This window comes from Syngnathus scovelli, chromosome 4 (genome assembly GCF_024217435.2).
Source record: "Syngnathus scovelli strain Florida chromosome 4, RoL_Ssco_1.2, whole genome shotgun sequence".
Taxonomy (NCBI): Eukaryota; Metazoa; Chordata; class Actinopteri; order Syngnathiformes; family Syngnathidae; genus Syngnathus; species Syngnathus scovelli.
The window spans coordinates 8,975,571-8,992,138 of NC_090850.1; the positions used below are offsets into that span (position 1 = coordinate 8,975,571).

At 39.9% G+C, this 16,568-nt stretch overlaps 1 protein-coding gene across 1 annotated transcript in view; it reads left to right on the forward strand.

Moving 5' to 3' along the window:
* igdcc3 (immunoglobulin superfamily, DCC subclass, member 3) overlaps nucleotides 1-11,614 on the forward strand; it is a 65,036-nt gene extending 53,422 nt beyond the window's left edge. The window contains exons 8-14 of the mRNA XM_049717913.2: nucleotides 7,805-8,052; nucleotides 8,742-8,906; nucleotides 9,608-9,796; nucleotides 9,904-10,008; nucleotides 10,105-10,240; nucleotides 10,330-10,537; nucleotides 11,003-11,614. Coding sequence (XP_049573870.1) covers nucleotides 7,805-8,052; nucleotides 8,742-8,906; nucleotides 9,608-9,796; nucleotides 9,904-10,008; nucleotides 10,105-10,240; nucleotides 10,330-10,537; nucleotides 11,003-11,146 — 1,195 coding nt within the window. The 3' untranslated portion in view covers nucleotides 11,147-11,614. The remainder of the gene's footprint in view (nucleotides 1-7,804; nucleotides 8,053-8,741; nucleotides 8,907-9,607; nucleotides 9,797-9,903; nucleotides 10,009-10,104; nucleotides 10,241-10,329; nucleotides 10,538-11,002) is intronic.
* Nucleotides 11,615-16,568: the final 4,954 nt, after the last annotated feature.

Consider the following 16,568-nt stretch of genomic DNA (forward strand, 5'->3'; position numbering starts at 1 on the left):
CTCCCCTTCCCCAGCCTACACTTTATTAGTCAAGGAGAAGAAAAGAGGAGTGGAAGAAAACAAATGACCAGGACCATGTTTTGTTGTCGGGGAAAAGCAAAATGATAAGTGGGCACAATGAGCAAATGAGAAGATGAAGTGGGTTTCTACTTGCCACTATGAGTCTATGACCCTGCTATAATGTGGATGTCATGCTTCACAAACTATTCTTTGATTGCTATGGGAATCAAGATTCATTTTGTAATCTACTATTAGTTAATTAGCTCATAAACTGCTAGTTGACCGTGAAAGGCTTTCTGTCATTTAGAATTATATTTCTACCTTATAAATTTCCCCTGTGTCATTGTGATACAAATAAACTTTGTATCTTGGGCAATAAAAACATGTCCAAGTAATAGTAAAGTGTTTTCCAATCCAGGAAATGTGATGTTCTTCGGTGTCACTGGTGAGAATGTCCCAAGAAATTTTGATTCTCATTTGACGTTATTTACACTCTGCTCGAATTGAGATGAACTGGGTTGGCGCACTAGCGGATCCAAAAGATGGTAGTGCAGTAAAAAATGAAGTTCTGTGCTTGGCATTACCCAATTGATAATGTCCATTACCGTCAGCAGCAGATATGGAATGAAATGGTATCGCTCAATATATTATGAACACAACATATCAGACAATATTTAGAATTGGTTGGCCTTTGTGGAGGTCGCCGATTGACTTAGTATAGTGTGTCCTCTGCTCGATTCAAATGATTCAAACAATTATAGATTCAGTATAACATTTATTTAAGTTGTTTTACATTTTCTGAGTTGCTTCATCCAGTAGTTCATTGTGGCTCAAATATGTTATTTGCAAATAATTTAGTAAGTCACAAAGCAAGGTACTAATGTAAGCCATATAATACAAATGTCACGTCTTTGGAACAAAAATATCTATCCTGATTTTGGCGTTAGGAACCATTACTATTTTCAAATATATAATCTACAGTACGTATCATCATCATCATCATGACGTATCTGACAATAATATTGTGTATGATTTGTTTGTATATTCATTTTGCACAGCGAGTGATTTCAGGTTACAACGGTCCATTTTTTTCTGGTAAGGGCCATGAACAGGAAGATGAGTTTTACCTCAAGCTCAAACAGCCTCTGTAATGTAGATTGCTTTTATTGCTGTGTTGCAGAGAGGCAGAGTAGATGGGAAATCATGGCGCTAGGCATTTTACCTCCTGAGCCAAGCCAAAACAAAAGTAATCATATGTAAATTGTATTCAACCGCTCTGGGCAGGACGATGCCTCTGTTCTCATACAATATAGTATATTGGTGTTATGACAGGGAAGCCGGAATATACTGTGAGTGCAAACGACCAATTTCAATTAATGTACGGTCGGAAGGGGGCGTGTATGTTTATGCAACAATACGCAAACTGCAATGTTACTCCCTTCAGCCCCTCATCCCTCATGACCTTCAAGAGGAAATCGGACAAGGGCAGGAAGGGGAATCGATTATATTCACGCACACTCTTGCATGCACAGATTAATAAAAAAGCGAGTGAGCATGTATGTACACTAATATCTCAGCAATGCTATTATTCATTTGGTGAGCACATAGTTTCACATAAAAATTCACAAATGTGTTGCCCTTTGCACTTTACACAAGAGGCAAATGCTGAATGGGGTGTCAGCTCATACCCGATTGGCTGCTTATGTAAACGGACACATAGCCACTCAGGGGAAGTTGTTTGTTCTCACTGCTACGTGTTGACACATGTTAACTCACACACTTTCACACATACATCTGCATGCTTGCTAATACATATTAAAACACACTTGTTTAATATTGACACACTTTGAGACTATTGGACTGAATGGCTGTCTGACCATCTTTACAAAAAAAAAAAAATTCTGTTGGTCTTTGTAGCACTTGGAAAGAAAGGAAACCGGTTGGAGTGGTTTATTTTTGAAGACTATCATGAGAGGTAACAGGCTTCTTTGAAAACTGCACATTACTCCACAAACTCTAAAAGGCTCTTTCTTTTCTTCTTCATTCTTTTAGCTCATTTTCTTTCACCAAGAGAAGTTCTTTCTTGTTTGTAGCCCACATGAATCATAGGGCTTGGGCATTGGCCTTGACCTCTGACCTTGCCTGTAATCAGTCATACCACCGGGCCCTTCCCTCCTCTCAGACCACAGACGGCTCATTGACCGTCTCCCCAACACTTCCCCCCACCTTTTCTTCCTGTTTCTCTCTTTGTCCTATTCCCTCATGCTGGATTCGGAATAGCCATGCATTTTTTTTTGACGGGGTGCTGCTCACAGACAATGGCAAGTAAACACGCCCTCAGAGATGGAACAACAGAGCCAAGGCCCCACTGTCAGACGCACTGGCCTTATGCATCAATCCGTGAAACAACCTTGAACTGATGGGTAAATGATGGTGTCATCCTGTCAGGAGAGGACAGCCTGGCTTTGGAGCTCATGCAATACAAGCAAACAACTCCCTACCCCCCCATTCCCCCAAACACTTTGTCTTTCACTCTTTCCATCTGTTTCTATCCAACTTGGGATACTTTATAGTGACAAACATATAATCAAGACCAGACGATCGCCTTTTTAAAAAGTCAATTGCTGTTTCGTGTGATATTTGTGACCCAAGAGGGATTTAGCCATAAGCCCGCCAGATCCCATTTATCCCTCTGGTAGTTTTTTCCTGGTAGGAAAGAATGTGGCTTACATTTACAGCTGTAGCATGACTAACACTTACTTTAAACAGAAGCATTTTGGGTGGAAATAATCACCGCACTCATCAGCCACCACTGAGCTTTACAAAGTATAACTTCAGCTAGCCCAAGCAAGATGCCAAATAGAATTTTCATCAAACAATAATTAGCAAAAAATCCAAACAAAAAAATTTGTGAATGACACTTGACCTAACTGAGATTGATGACACTTGATCTAGATTGCTTAATATTTGGTTGCCCTTATGAGCTACAAATATTTGATCACGTTAAATCAACTTTTTAACCTTTTAGCCATGTTAAAATGCCAATTCCTAACCAACAACAATGTGGGAATGTCCTTCATTCACTCATATTGGAACATTCCTGCTCACATTACTACCTCTTTGAGTAGCAGCCCCTGCCCGATCCTAGAAATTGACTGGTGCTTCACTTTGTAACATAACAAAGTGAGGCACCACCCCTGTCCTACCGGAGCAGACAAAATACACCCACGTTCTCAGAGCATCTTTCTCTGCCACTTGAGTTGACGCGCGGCTCTTCTGATTTTGGTGTGGCTAATAAATTATAACATATTTCCATGTACACGCGCAATGTGCTCAAGTAGTAGTAATTGCTATTGAATACATTGAATGAGTTTTTCTTGTCATTTTGAGATGTCCTACTTTGTGAGCGGTAACTGAACGCACCTCGACAGGAACGAACCAGGCATCTTACTTCCAGGTTAGGCAAATTGTCACCAAAATATCTCATATTCATAAGAAAATAGATCGCCAAAGGTAATATATAATATATGCCTGTGATTAACTGGAATGCTTCAAAATATCATACAGATTCTTATGTCTCACTATGGTACAGCTCTATAGCTGCACAAGGCAACAAAAAGACAATCACATCATTTCTCCCTTGTGCTCCAAATGTGGAGAAGACCAAAAGCTCCTTTCAGAATGTTGGACCGACTTTTTGCCAGCAGATGTGGTATTTCTGAAGTCTACACATCCACAGTGTCATTGTGTTTAGGTTCGGAATAGTGTACCTGCTGAAAAAAAAATCACTTTATTGTTAGCTTTCCCCCTGAATTCCCCCCACACTCTCTGGGTGTTTTGGTAACAGCATCAGGTCGAGCTTCCCCGGCGGCCCCTCTCTCATCTCTGACGCCTGGTCACGTCGCCTGTCTACAATCACTCCATCCGTTGCTGGTATGAAAGGGTGTGATGGTTGAGCAGTTGTTGGAGGACTGGAGACTGCGGCCACCTCTGAGGTCAGAGGTGATATTGGCTTAGAAAGGGCATTAATGCAAAAGGCCTTTTTGAGCCAATTCAACCCGCCTGGCAGACAGAAGAGTATAATTAATTACACATCCATTGCACAGTTTATCCTGTCCATCATAAGAAACAGTAATGATGTAATTATATGCAATTAACAAGGAAACTGAATCATTCAAATCTTCATTTTGGCTTGGTGACTAACAGCACTTTTGGATCATCCATGCCTATCCTAAAAGGCCACTTTCCATATGGCCAATACAAAGGTCCACAAATACTAATGGATTATATACTCTGAATGAAGCTCATTTTTTGCTCCTATTTGTGTGCTTTGAGGGAATACACATATAATATTGGGCAATGTTCAAATGATCCTGCCAGAGTCGTGAAAATGGTATGACAATTGTTGTGAAATCGATTCCGCAAATGTGAAAAACAAACACTTAAGGATATTGCTGCCCTTGTTTAAATTAAATAGCTAAATGAATTTGTGTTTCATGTAATTCAATTGTGACAAAGACCAACATAATCTTGATGGTGCTGAAGGTGATGTCTTTGGACATTTTGGCATTATCAGTCAAAGGCACCATATTTTTCATTTAAGTAAGTCAGGGATGGGCAATTTGAATGATGGAGGATGCCACAATTTTTCCTTTACTGACACCGGGGGTGGGTGGGATTCACAGGACCATACACTTACCAACTAGATGTATGGAAAAAATGCCATTGCATATGAACAAAATACACGCGTACATGCAAAATGCATGCTCATAACATATTTTATTTTTCATAATACTTTCACATTCCATTTATAAAACATCCAGCCTTCTACGACAAAGGGTTTGAACCATCAACAATAACCACATATTGTGGGTTTTTTTGCACAGTGCCAAGCACCCTCGTGAATCTAAATTACCATTCAAGGATGGCACAAAACTGCAGAACAGCAAACCTACATTAAGTGCATGAAAAAAACAATATTTTTTTTTTTTTCACAAAATCAATTCACTCATAATTCTAAACCATTTTGGTCCTATCCTGAGTGTCATTCCAAATACACCCAAAAAAATAAATGGAAAAAAACCATTAAGCCAAATCACGCTGTAGTACAGGGCTAGTATAAAAACTGGTGCAAATGCAACTTAACATGTCCGTCATCTACTGTTAAATACATAGATTCATATTACAACTTAAAATTATTTAATGGACCTTCGCCGGCGGATCGTAAAAATCGGTGTATTATTGATGCCTGTTGAAATGCATTGCATTTTTTTGGAAAACCCTAAAAAAATCTACAAAAATTCTAAGCCTGCAATTTACATTTTCCACGAAAAATGATTACAATAAATAATGTGCTATTTGTATGAACTGTTTTAATTGAATTACCGTATTTTCCGAACCATAAGTCGCAGTTTTTTTTCATAGTTTGGTCGGGGGTGCGTCTTATAATCAGGAGCGACGTATATGTGAAATTATTAACACATTATTACTTGATCATTAACACATTACTCATCACTTCACGTTATGTTCATTTTAAACTGCACGAGGGCGCTCTAGGCCTGTAGAATAATTGGAACCGCAACTGGCGATGAGTCTCATCCACTGACTTCTACTATCCACTGACTTCCAGAGTCAGCGGAGTTGTTTATAAGTGACGCAGAGTACGTCGATTTTGATAGATTTAATGATTTGGAGTGACACGGATACACTTGTTATTTATGTTATAGTTATTTGATATATAGTTTATAAATAGTTATATAGGCCTGTGGAATAATTGGAACCGCAACTGACGAAGAGTCCGACGTCAGCGCTGCATGTACTTCCAGAGTCAGCAGCGGCGTTGTTTATGCAGAGGACGAAGATTTCGATGGATTTAATGATTTGGAGTGACATGGATGGTTTGGTAAACTTGTTATTTATGTTATAGTAATTTGAATAACTGTCAATATGTTACGTCAGGCACTTTCTCAGTTCCTCGTTTGTGTTTATGTAACGTTAACATACCGTATCGTTTAACATCCATCCATCCATCCATCCATTTTCTGAACCGCTTAGTCCCCACAGGGGTCGCGGGCGTGCTGGAGCCTATCCCAGCCGTCATCGGGCAGTAGACGGGGGACACCCTGAACCGGTTGCCAGCCAATCGCAGGGCACACAGAGACAGACAACCATTCGCACTCACACTCACACCTAGGGACAATTTGGAGTCTTCAATCGGCCTACCAAGCAGGTTTTTGGAATGTGGGAGGAAAACGGAGCGCCCGGAGAAAACCCACGCGGGCCCGGGGAGAACATGCAAACTCCACACAGGGAGGGACGGCGGTGGAATCGAACCCGCACCCTCCTAACTGTGAGGCGGGCGTGCTACCCAGTGCGCCATCGAGCCGCCAGATCGTTTAACATGTTGTTGCCTATTCATGTCTGTTGTTGGTGTTGGATTTTGTCCAAAAAGTTCCCCCAAAAAATGAGACTTGTACTCCGGTGCGATTTTTATATATTTTTTCTTCTTTATTATGCATTTTATGGCTGATGCGACTTGTACTTCGGAGCGATTCATAATCCGGAAAATATGGTAAACTGCGTCATATATGTATTTGATTTTTGCGGGTGTGTTACTCAGGTTTGTTTTGCATTTCTATACTTGTTAAGAACAAACACACACACACACAAACATGTATATTGTTTGATGTACAGCCAGTTCACAATCCAGGAAGGAGAAATCTGCCGTGATCGACAGTCAATTTCAGTGAAAGAATGGCGAGATTGTCAAGTAAAAGCATTGAGAGGAAAAAACATTTACCTTGTCTGGGAAGCTGTGTTTGTCTCAGCTTTGTGCTTAAAGACTGTGTATACGTGTGCATGTGTGTGTGCGTGTGTGTGTGTGTGGTGTGTGTGTACACAAGAAAAGGCTCACTGATGTTGGCAAATTACTTTTTTTTTTAAAACTCCAAAATTGATTTATGCTCTCCGAAGGGAGTTCCAGTAGATGACAAACCAGGTTGAAATATATGCTCTGGATGAGGTGCGTGCAGTGTGCATGACGATTTCCTTGACTGTGAACCCTCTGCCCGTACACAGTGAAAGCAATATTTGATATTGATTTGTTTTACCATTTGCATAAGAACTGCACAGAATCTATTTTTGAGGGGTGGGTGGTGGCGCTCATTTTTTTCTGCTTTCTATACCATATGTAAAGGGAGAACTCAGGATTTGCTTTGACATTGGCTGTAAGTGAAAAAACAGCTTACACAACAGTATAAACACTCCCCGGCCATATTAGCTACACAAGCTCAATTTAGTAAGCATTCATATTTGTGCTGTACGTGCATTTTTTTTATTCAGATTCATTCTTTATTTTAACTACATTCACAATGATAAACATTCTAAGTCTGGCAGTACCAATTCGGTAAATTACATATACTGCATAGTCGAAAAACTCTATGCTAAACACACACCTGATGACCTTCAAATGCAATCCACGGCTACCATACGTACCTTTTTGATGGCACTTGACTGTAATGGATAAATGCAATAAAAAAAATGAATGCAATTAGAAAAAATGCAATTGTTGCTGGTCAGTGTGCCCCCTATTCCCTCTGCCTTCAAAAGATGACTACAGAACTTTGGAACCACACTTCCCAATAAGCTCAATTTTTAAGGACAAAAAAATGTGAAGCCATATTGGTGAATCAGACCCATCCAAAGCTCATATGGGTTCATATTATTAAGACAACAATACACCTACACTGTCACTGCTATTTTATGATGCAAATGATAATAAAGATCATTTTTCTGCCTCTCGCAGCACACTGACGATATACAGCATCAGTCATGACGACGAGGCCATCTACCAGTGCATCGCTGAGAACAGCGCCGGCTCCACGCAGGCCAGCGCTCGTCTCACGGTGCTCTGGGCTGACGGACTCCCCGGTGTGCCCACCAACGTGCAGGCCAAGGCCCTCTCACCTACCACCATCCAAGTGTCTTGGAGGGAGCCCGATCAGAACACACAAGACATCATCGGTTACGTGCTCCACATCCGCAGGACGCTAGGTGAGGATGCAATCAAAAGCCAGAGAGTAAAATGTAAATGACTTGCAAGGATGCGAGTGCATGACTAATGCCAGAAATCCCACCTTGCAAAATTAAGAGCCAATTAGAGGTATGCAGTGAAAATTCAAATGAAACTGGAATGTATTCTATAAAATACATTTCATCAAAACATTTTAATGATCAAAGCAATTGGTCGCACATTTGCTAACGTTAGTATGGAGAAGAGAATACGTACATTATATAGCTTCAGATCAGTCCCAGCTGCTCTTCTCAGTTGATCTCCCTCATGTGTAATTAAAGGCCCCAGGCATGATTCAATAAGGTTGGTACAATTACACTTTCAGGATGGCACAGCCTGATAGTTTAGGGCTGGAGGTAGACCGCAGTTATGGTTGGGTGTCTCTGGATTAAGAGCAATAATATGCAATAACACCTCTCACCTCCATCTCTACCTCGGGCTAAAATTCCCGAGACCAAGGCCAAAGTAGATTCGCTATTAATTACCAGCCAGCAAATCCAGTGAATAAGCGATAACTATTCAACTGGAATAGAAACTAATGTATATCTTGTTTCCTCTCTGGAGATTTTTTTTATATCACAGGAATGCAAAAGAATAATCAAATTTTAATCATATTTTTCTGCGACTTCATCCATTTTTATGGCGTATCGCTCTAATTGCTCACAAACAGACCCAATGGAAATGGAGTACGAGGAGGCAGTCAGTAAGGTGACGCTACAGCAGGTCATCCGCGATCTCGAGCCTTCCACCAGTTACACCTTCTACGTCAAAGCCTACACATCCCACGGGGCCAGCAAGCCATCGGACAGTGCCACAGAGATCACTCATGGGGAAGGTGAGCGCAGAAAACTAAACATAGAATACACCCGTTATACCAGTGGTCAAAGCAATGAAAGACAGCAAAGACTTGCGTATTCTTTTATTATACCTCATCCACAAATCCACAAAAGGATGTCTGAGTATTGTTGCACTATGTAGAGACCCAAATCAGAGGCAGAGTGATGGTGTCAACATCTTTGGATTTGCTGTGCCTTGCTTCAAAAGCACCTTGGCAGATCCACAATCATGAGTCTTGTTTTTTGTACTTTTTTTAGAGATTACTAGAAAGATGAAAAATACAATGCCCCAACCCAATACACTTAAAAAGTATGATTCAAAGAAATACTGTATTTTCTGCATTATAAGGTGCACCGGATTATAAGGTGCACCTTCAATGAATGGCCCATTTCAAAACTTTGTCCATATATAAGGTGCACCGGATTATAAGGCGCATAGAGTAAAAAACTCAACGTTGCTCAAACGTTAATGCAATCACAATATAGTAACATTCGAAATAGTGAAAACAATAACAATATATGAATAACTTAACGTTGCTCAAACGTTAATATCACACAACACACAAAATAAATTATAAGGCGCACTGTCGGCTTTTGAGAAAACTGGAGGTTTTTAGGTGCGCCTTATAGTGTGGAAAATACGGTAGTCAACATCATTGCTCCTTGGCCAAGTTTGATAATGTCTTGTCTTGTGTCGCAGTTCCAGCACCTCCCTCTCTCTTTGCCAAAGTTGTCAACAGCAGTGTAGTGCAAGCAATGTGGGAAGCTTCCACCAAGATGGGACAACACCAAGGCTTTCGCCTGTATTACAGGAGAGCCCACACGGCAGTGTTTACTGGTCCTATTTTCTTACCGCGCAATGCTACCCAGTATAACATCACTCAGCTGGGTGAGAGGCTTCACCAGATTACTCCTTGAACTAATTAATATTATGGATGTTTCTTTCAAGAGTACTTTACTCATTGTGTGAATATCTACCATGTGTCTTTTGTTCAGATCCTTCACTGGTTTATGAAATAAATTTGCTGGCATACAACCAACACGGAGATGGCAATGCCACCATGCGCTTTGTTTCACTCCGAGAGGCTTTGGAGAAATCTGGTAATTGCTTGGTACAAATGCAACATTACTTTACTCGTGCTGTGATGCACTTTAACGTGTGCACTTGTTGGAACTTAATGTGTCCTGTCTCACCAGTTCTAGATGCCTCCTGTGACTGTGTGCAAGATGAACAGAGCAAAACATCCACCACTGGCATCATAATTGGTATTCACATTGGAGTGACTTGTATCATCTTCTGTGTGCTCTTCCTGGTGTTCAGCTACCGTGGCAGGTGCGTTCCAATAACCCATGTTAAGGATTAATGTCTCTATGTCACAAGTGTAGACGGGTGTTTTAAATTGTGACCGTGGTAATCCTCAGGTTGATGATGTGTAAGGCAGCTCAGGCCACCCCCCAGGCGGCACAGAGTAGAGCGCTGGAAGCCTCTTCTTCCCAGGAGGGCTCTGGGCTGAACACAGCCAACAGAAGAGAAATGGAGGTCAATTGCAGCGCCGGAGGGAACAAAGTGGTTGACAGCAACGAGCTGGAGAGACTCTTCCCTCAATCCAACACGCAAGACCCACAAGTGGTGAGTCTTCATAGGGCAGTGGCGACAAGATTGAATGTATTTTGTTGCTGACAAATCACATTTCAGCCCATTTATCAGGAATATGAATAGTAAGAATGTGGAAAATGTGAACATTTATCCAAGTTGATTTGCAGTGTGCGCCCCTACATCTTATACTTACACCCCTAAAATTTCAGGCTAGGGGCCACTGAGCTACTATTAAAAAAAAAGTAAGTGTGGCGCAGTGAAGAGTGAAGTGAAATACATAACTTGCTGGGAAAAATAGCTTGAAAATAGAATGACCCATCAATGTCTTGCCATTTCATTCCTCTACCAGCCGCTCGATCCACGGGCACAATACATTGCCCCACTCAGGTGGTCTCTCCAACATCACTCCGTAGTCCATTAATAAAGTTCTTACTGGAATCCGTTTGAATCAAAACCAAGCGAAACAGACTTTTTAAAACAATCTTTTTCTTTTTTCAGGCTGACACAACCCTTTTGACCTACTCGCCAAATGACACCCAGTTGTCCACAATACCACTGGATGAATTTCATGTGGAGCAGGACACAGAGACGCATTTCCAAGCGTCGCCTGCGACACGAACGGCTCAACAGAACCAAGGCTAATCAATGTACCAAGTGTCCACTCAGATTCTCTCTCACTCAGGTTTTCTTTTCAAAGTAGTTTGCATTTTGTGCAAAGATTTTTATTGGTAAGTTAAAATGTTCTAGAGAGTCTAGAACTCGTTTTTGGGGAAGTTGTTTTTCGCCAGGCTTACCAGTTAAGTGTTCTTTACTCTCACTGTCTGGTCGTTTGTTTTTTTCTGGTGTTTGGCAGCACACAGAAGAGAGACCCCAGATGTCCTTGTTATACAAAGATAATATCATTTTTAAGTTTAAAAAATATATCTGCATATATATACTGTACTGTATCATCTCTCTGTCAAAGTGGTTCTTGGACTACTCTTCTGTAGATATCAAAGACGCCAACTGCCTGCTGAAACATACCAACGATTTCATCTTGTTGCTCACAGAAGTCAGAAACCTTCTTCAAGGGACTCAGTCAGTTTTGTCTCAGGACTTAACCCCCCCCCCCCCCCCCCCCCCCCCCCGAAGTGAATTATGGGCCCTCATACAGGCTCTAGGCATGTGTGAACCTTTTATTCAACAAAAACCTACCTCAGCCGGAATGAATGTGTTGTGGGAAGCCTTTAGGGACTTTATCTTCCCCTGTGTTCACGCTAACTGTACATGCAGAGAAGCCGATGGGTCAGCATTAGAAGATCAGATGCCGCTCTACCTCAGATGTCAAAAATCCTCTCTCCTCCTGTGCTTGTTGAAGCAGAATGAAAAACGAGTATCCAACATAAAGCACTTCCAAATGCTGAAGTTAATGTTCTACCTCAACATATTGTTCATGTCACTGTTGTAGTTTATCTTTGTTTCTGATCTCCTCAGTTTGAAGAATTTGGTGTCTGTGGATACAAACATATTCAGTTCCACATGCAATATGTAATGTATGTGATGTCATGTGCTATTGATTTTAGGTCTGTTGTTCCATTTTGAAGGCTTATTTTACTATTATTTTTTGTTTTACATTTTGGGGTAAATAGATCCTTTAGCAGATAGAATGAAACACTCCTAAACGTAAGCTACAATGGACATAATATTTTCCAGACAATTTACTGCTCAATGTGATATTTAATGCTCAATTGGACAACCGCAAAATGACACAAATTAATAGTATGACTGTGTGTATCAATGTAGATGTTATGTGCAAGTCCAATTTTTGGTTTTGTTGTTTAGTTTTAAAAATAAGCACAAATCTGATTAAACTGCCAAGACGTATTAACCACTTTTGCAAGTATAGGTCAACATTTTGGTCAATCATTTACTTACCGCAAATAGGATAAGACGATGGCACTTCATTAATTGGATCGTGACGAAGAGTAGGTTATTAGATTCAGTGTAGCAGCACATACTGGGACTTACATTGCTCTTAAAAACAAAATGTATGCCACCTCTTTTGGCTGCCCAAATCAATCCTGAGAAGCATGCTCGCATGCTTAATACACATAAGGTTCTTTTTACACATTGGGTTGTCAGACAAAGTCTCTGTATGACCTCGATTCATGCATTTTCTACACCAGTCCATTTCACCAGGGTCGCAGGCGAGCTGGAGCTTATCCCAGCTGACCTTGGGCGAGAGGCGGGGTACATGCATCCAGGACCGGTAGCGAGTTGATCATAGTCTTTCTCACTCACATTCACACCTATAGGCAATCCTTACATTATTATTTTTGAAGACTGAAGAAATTGCCTTTCCTTGATTTTTTAAAATGTTTTTAATGTTTTTGTTTTGGCAGATTCATTCTCTAACTAACTTTCTCAACATAGGGAAAAAATTGTTTGGCCAAAATGTTGACTTATTCAGTGTCATTGAATCTTCAATCTCAGTAAGCTTCTTACAAAAATCAAATGAAAATGAAGACGTTGGCGAGACCTGATAGTTGTTCATCACGCTAGCCTACCTTTAACTTATTCCACAAATCATCATTACTGTCCTTCTGTCTTGTGTAAATACTGGTGTCAGAAACAGAATTTTGCGGGATGTCAATGACCTCTGACAAAAAGCTAAATGCGGGAGGAGGATGTCATCATTCGGCAGTTCTTGTCTCTCCACAGTTCTTGGTCCAGTGGCATCACAGGGTCTCGCTTTGAAATGCATCATGGTAATCTACCTCAGTAGTTTCTGTTCTTTTTTTGTGTCATAATGAAAACATGCAGAGTAGAAACACAACTACACTCATATACAGTACAAACAAATGTAAATACTGTATATGCAAATAGTCAGCATTCACTGGATGGTGAAATAGTCAGGATGGCACACACACGCGCACACACACACAATGTTGAATCGCTCTTTAATGCACCAGTCATCACAGTCTAGGTTCTTGTTTAGTTTCTAGTTGAAGTGAATGTGTGGCTTTTTCAAATGACTTTTTTTCACATCACAAAATGTCAAAATTATTTTGTCACTGGTGATTGTTTACCTTTGAATAAATAAACTGTCAAAAGTAAAGTGGGTGGGACTTAAAACTCAGTACACACAAAATGAAGAAACTATCTTTCATTTATTTGCTCAGAGTGAATCATGCACAGACATCAACATAATCTATATTCATAGGTCCATCCTTTTGTGAACATCTTGTTAGCTTCTTAAATGCAAAGCATCAGGAACACTACTTGGGTTTTGTGTTCCTTAACCCTCGTTTTATCCATCACATCATATTGAAAGCGTATTTTAAATCAGTCATACATTTGGCCTTCATCTTTATGGTATTTCTTAAAGAATGACTCCTGCTTCACATAAGCTAATTGAATAGTGTGGCAAGCACGTGTGCCTTTGGTTCAAAGTGTGGTCTTGGCCACAGGCTTGAAGTAAAACTCTTTAAAATGATTCAAAACTTGCAAAGTTGATCGCTAGCTAAATAGCATGTCTTTGAAGGGAAGACAAAATGTATAAATTAGAAGTCAAAAGGTATTTTGCTCCCAAAGATGTATTTCGACACTAACTTGGAAATTAATGCACACTTAATTTCACATACAAAACATAAAAGTTACTATTGTCAGTGTAAGGTTGTTCCCATTCTGTTGGCAAACTGTCAAAAACAACATTAACTCATACAATTATCAGGTTATATGTTCTGAACATCCACGACATTCTAAATGAGAGTTTTATGTGTCCCCACATTAGCCAGACATTGTAAATCTCTATTTCCATTTGTTCATCTTTTGAATCATTTTTGGATCACTTGCTTGTATTAAAAAAAAAAAAAAAAAAAAGCATCTACAAATAATACTTACTCTACTTGGGCATTTAAGAACCACTCATGTGATGTGGAATCTCAGAGGCTGTTCCAGCCTTGATAAGTATTTAAGATTTTGTAAAAAAATACCATTTAAATTACAATCAAGCGTTGAGCTTTTTTGTCCTTTCTTTCTTGTGTCCTCCTGTATTATTTAGTTAGTCATTGTAATTTTGGGTTCATCTCCCACAGGAAATTGCTCATGCGGCACCAGTGGATGTGTCAAGTTTGAATGCCACACTGTTTATAATGACCTGGTTCACTGGCAATGTACCACGGTGATGATCATGTTTACGGTGATTAGATTCCAATAGGTCAGGTTGTTAGGTGGCTGTATATTGCATCCTGTACGATGTAATGAGCTGAAGCTGTTTGCTCCCTGACTGATGTTGTGACGGCCATTAGTCAAGACAACAGAGGCAGCGGGGGAAAAAAAGAGGTTTCATTTCTTTGGCACATTGAAAAGTGTTTCTTTTTTTTAGCCTGTTTTAGCCCATTCACCATTACCTTGGTTCAGGAATTTGGCTTTTTTGAAGAGTACTTGGGGCAGTGGTGGAGCTAGCGGGGTCTGAGCTTTTGGCCTGTTTCCACCCATCCCCTGAAGACAATATATAATGAATCTGTATCTGATTTTTTTTGAAAAATTTGGGGCTTTTGTAAGAAAAAAATGATATGTCGTTAGTTCCACCATCCTAGCTCTGCCAGTGGCTCAGGTACTAATAGCACAGCATTTAGTATCAGTGCATACAGTAAATGCAACAGTAGATGCTTTACTGTAGTTGGTGTCTTTAAATTCTGCTCCATGACAAATTTTTATCTCCACTTTACACAGTTCGAGTGCTGCTATGGCGCTACTGAATTTGGGATATAGAAAATGTTTTTTCATGGACCCATGCTATTAATATGGTGGTTTAATAAGCGACACTGTATTTGTGGGGAGAAAGACAAATTATCACTTTATTCATCGCAGAATTTATTTAATATTTTATGTTTATTATAGTGGAAAAAACATCGTAAACATAAGATCCATGTTAGACTCTCTAGTTTTATATGTTACAGTGAAGGCAAGTTCCATACCTCAAATTATTTTACATGTTGTACCAGGGCTAAATTTCCATCTTGTTGCAAGTCAAGAAATATACATACGATAAGAATATGTGTTGAAGGCACAATGGCATGACCATTCAGGGTACCACTCCAAGCCTAAAAGTTCAATAACAGTCGAACGCTTTGTAATAGAACTAATTGCTCATAGTAACAACTGTGTAAATTGAATGACAAGGTTTCTTGAAAGTATTCACAGTACAGTTTCTTTCCACTTTTAACATTTGCTCAGAATACCTTTTACATGATGTGTTATTAACCATTGTGGCACCAAATTACCATTCCATAAGATTGAGAATTGATAAATTGTTCGATGCATTCATCTCTCATCTTCTACTGAGACCTTTTGTCTGTACGTATAATGCTGAGATTTCCCAAGTAATTTATTCTCTTGTCTTATGGTGATATAATGCTATTGTACTTAGGAACTTAATATTTGAGGTCAGTCTTAGTAGCTATATACGTAATCTGTCGAGAAAGAAGGAAAGTGAATGTATGAAAGGTAGTATGCAGACAAAAGTACATGACATCTGTACGTAAAAAGGTACTGTGATATTTTAACTGGAAAAGAAGTGTTGATTATTATTATTATTGGACTTGATATGTAGCCAGATGATAGCAAGGAAATGTGATGATGTCAATATGGTTATGGCTGTTGATGGACCTGTCACACATTGTTGGTCAAGCGCTGTTGATGATGTGGGTTGATGAAAATAGGTTGAACGACCTTTTGGTTCCTACATCTAAATCTGTCTTGCTTTCACCATTGTCCGATGAGCTCCTCATCCTCATACTGCTCCCACTCGTCATCCTCACTTGAATGACTCGGGGGTCGGGTTCTGTTACTTAGAAAGTGACAAACTGTCTTCATTCCACTGTCGTAAAACATGCTTGCTTGAACAGAATGTATCTTCTGTATCGATGCTGTCAACACGATTTAAAGGGGTTTCGATATTAAATAAAAGTGGAGTGCTGGAGATGACTCTAACACCTGCACTCTGAGTTTAGCATCGTGAAGCATAGTGAAGCTTTCTCCGATACATGATTTATTCACATCACACCAGATTGGTTTTGCT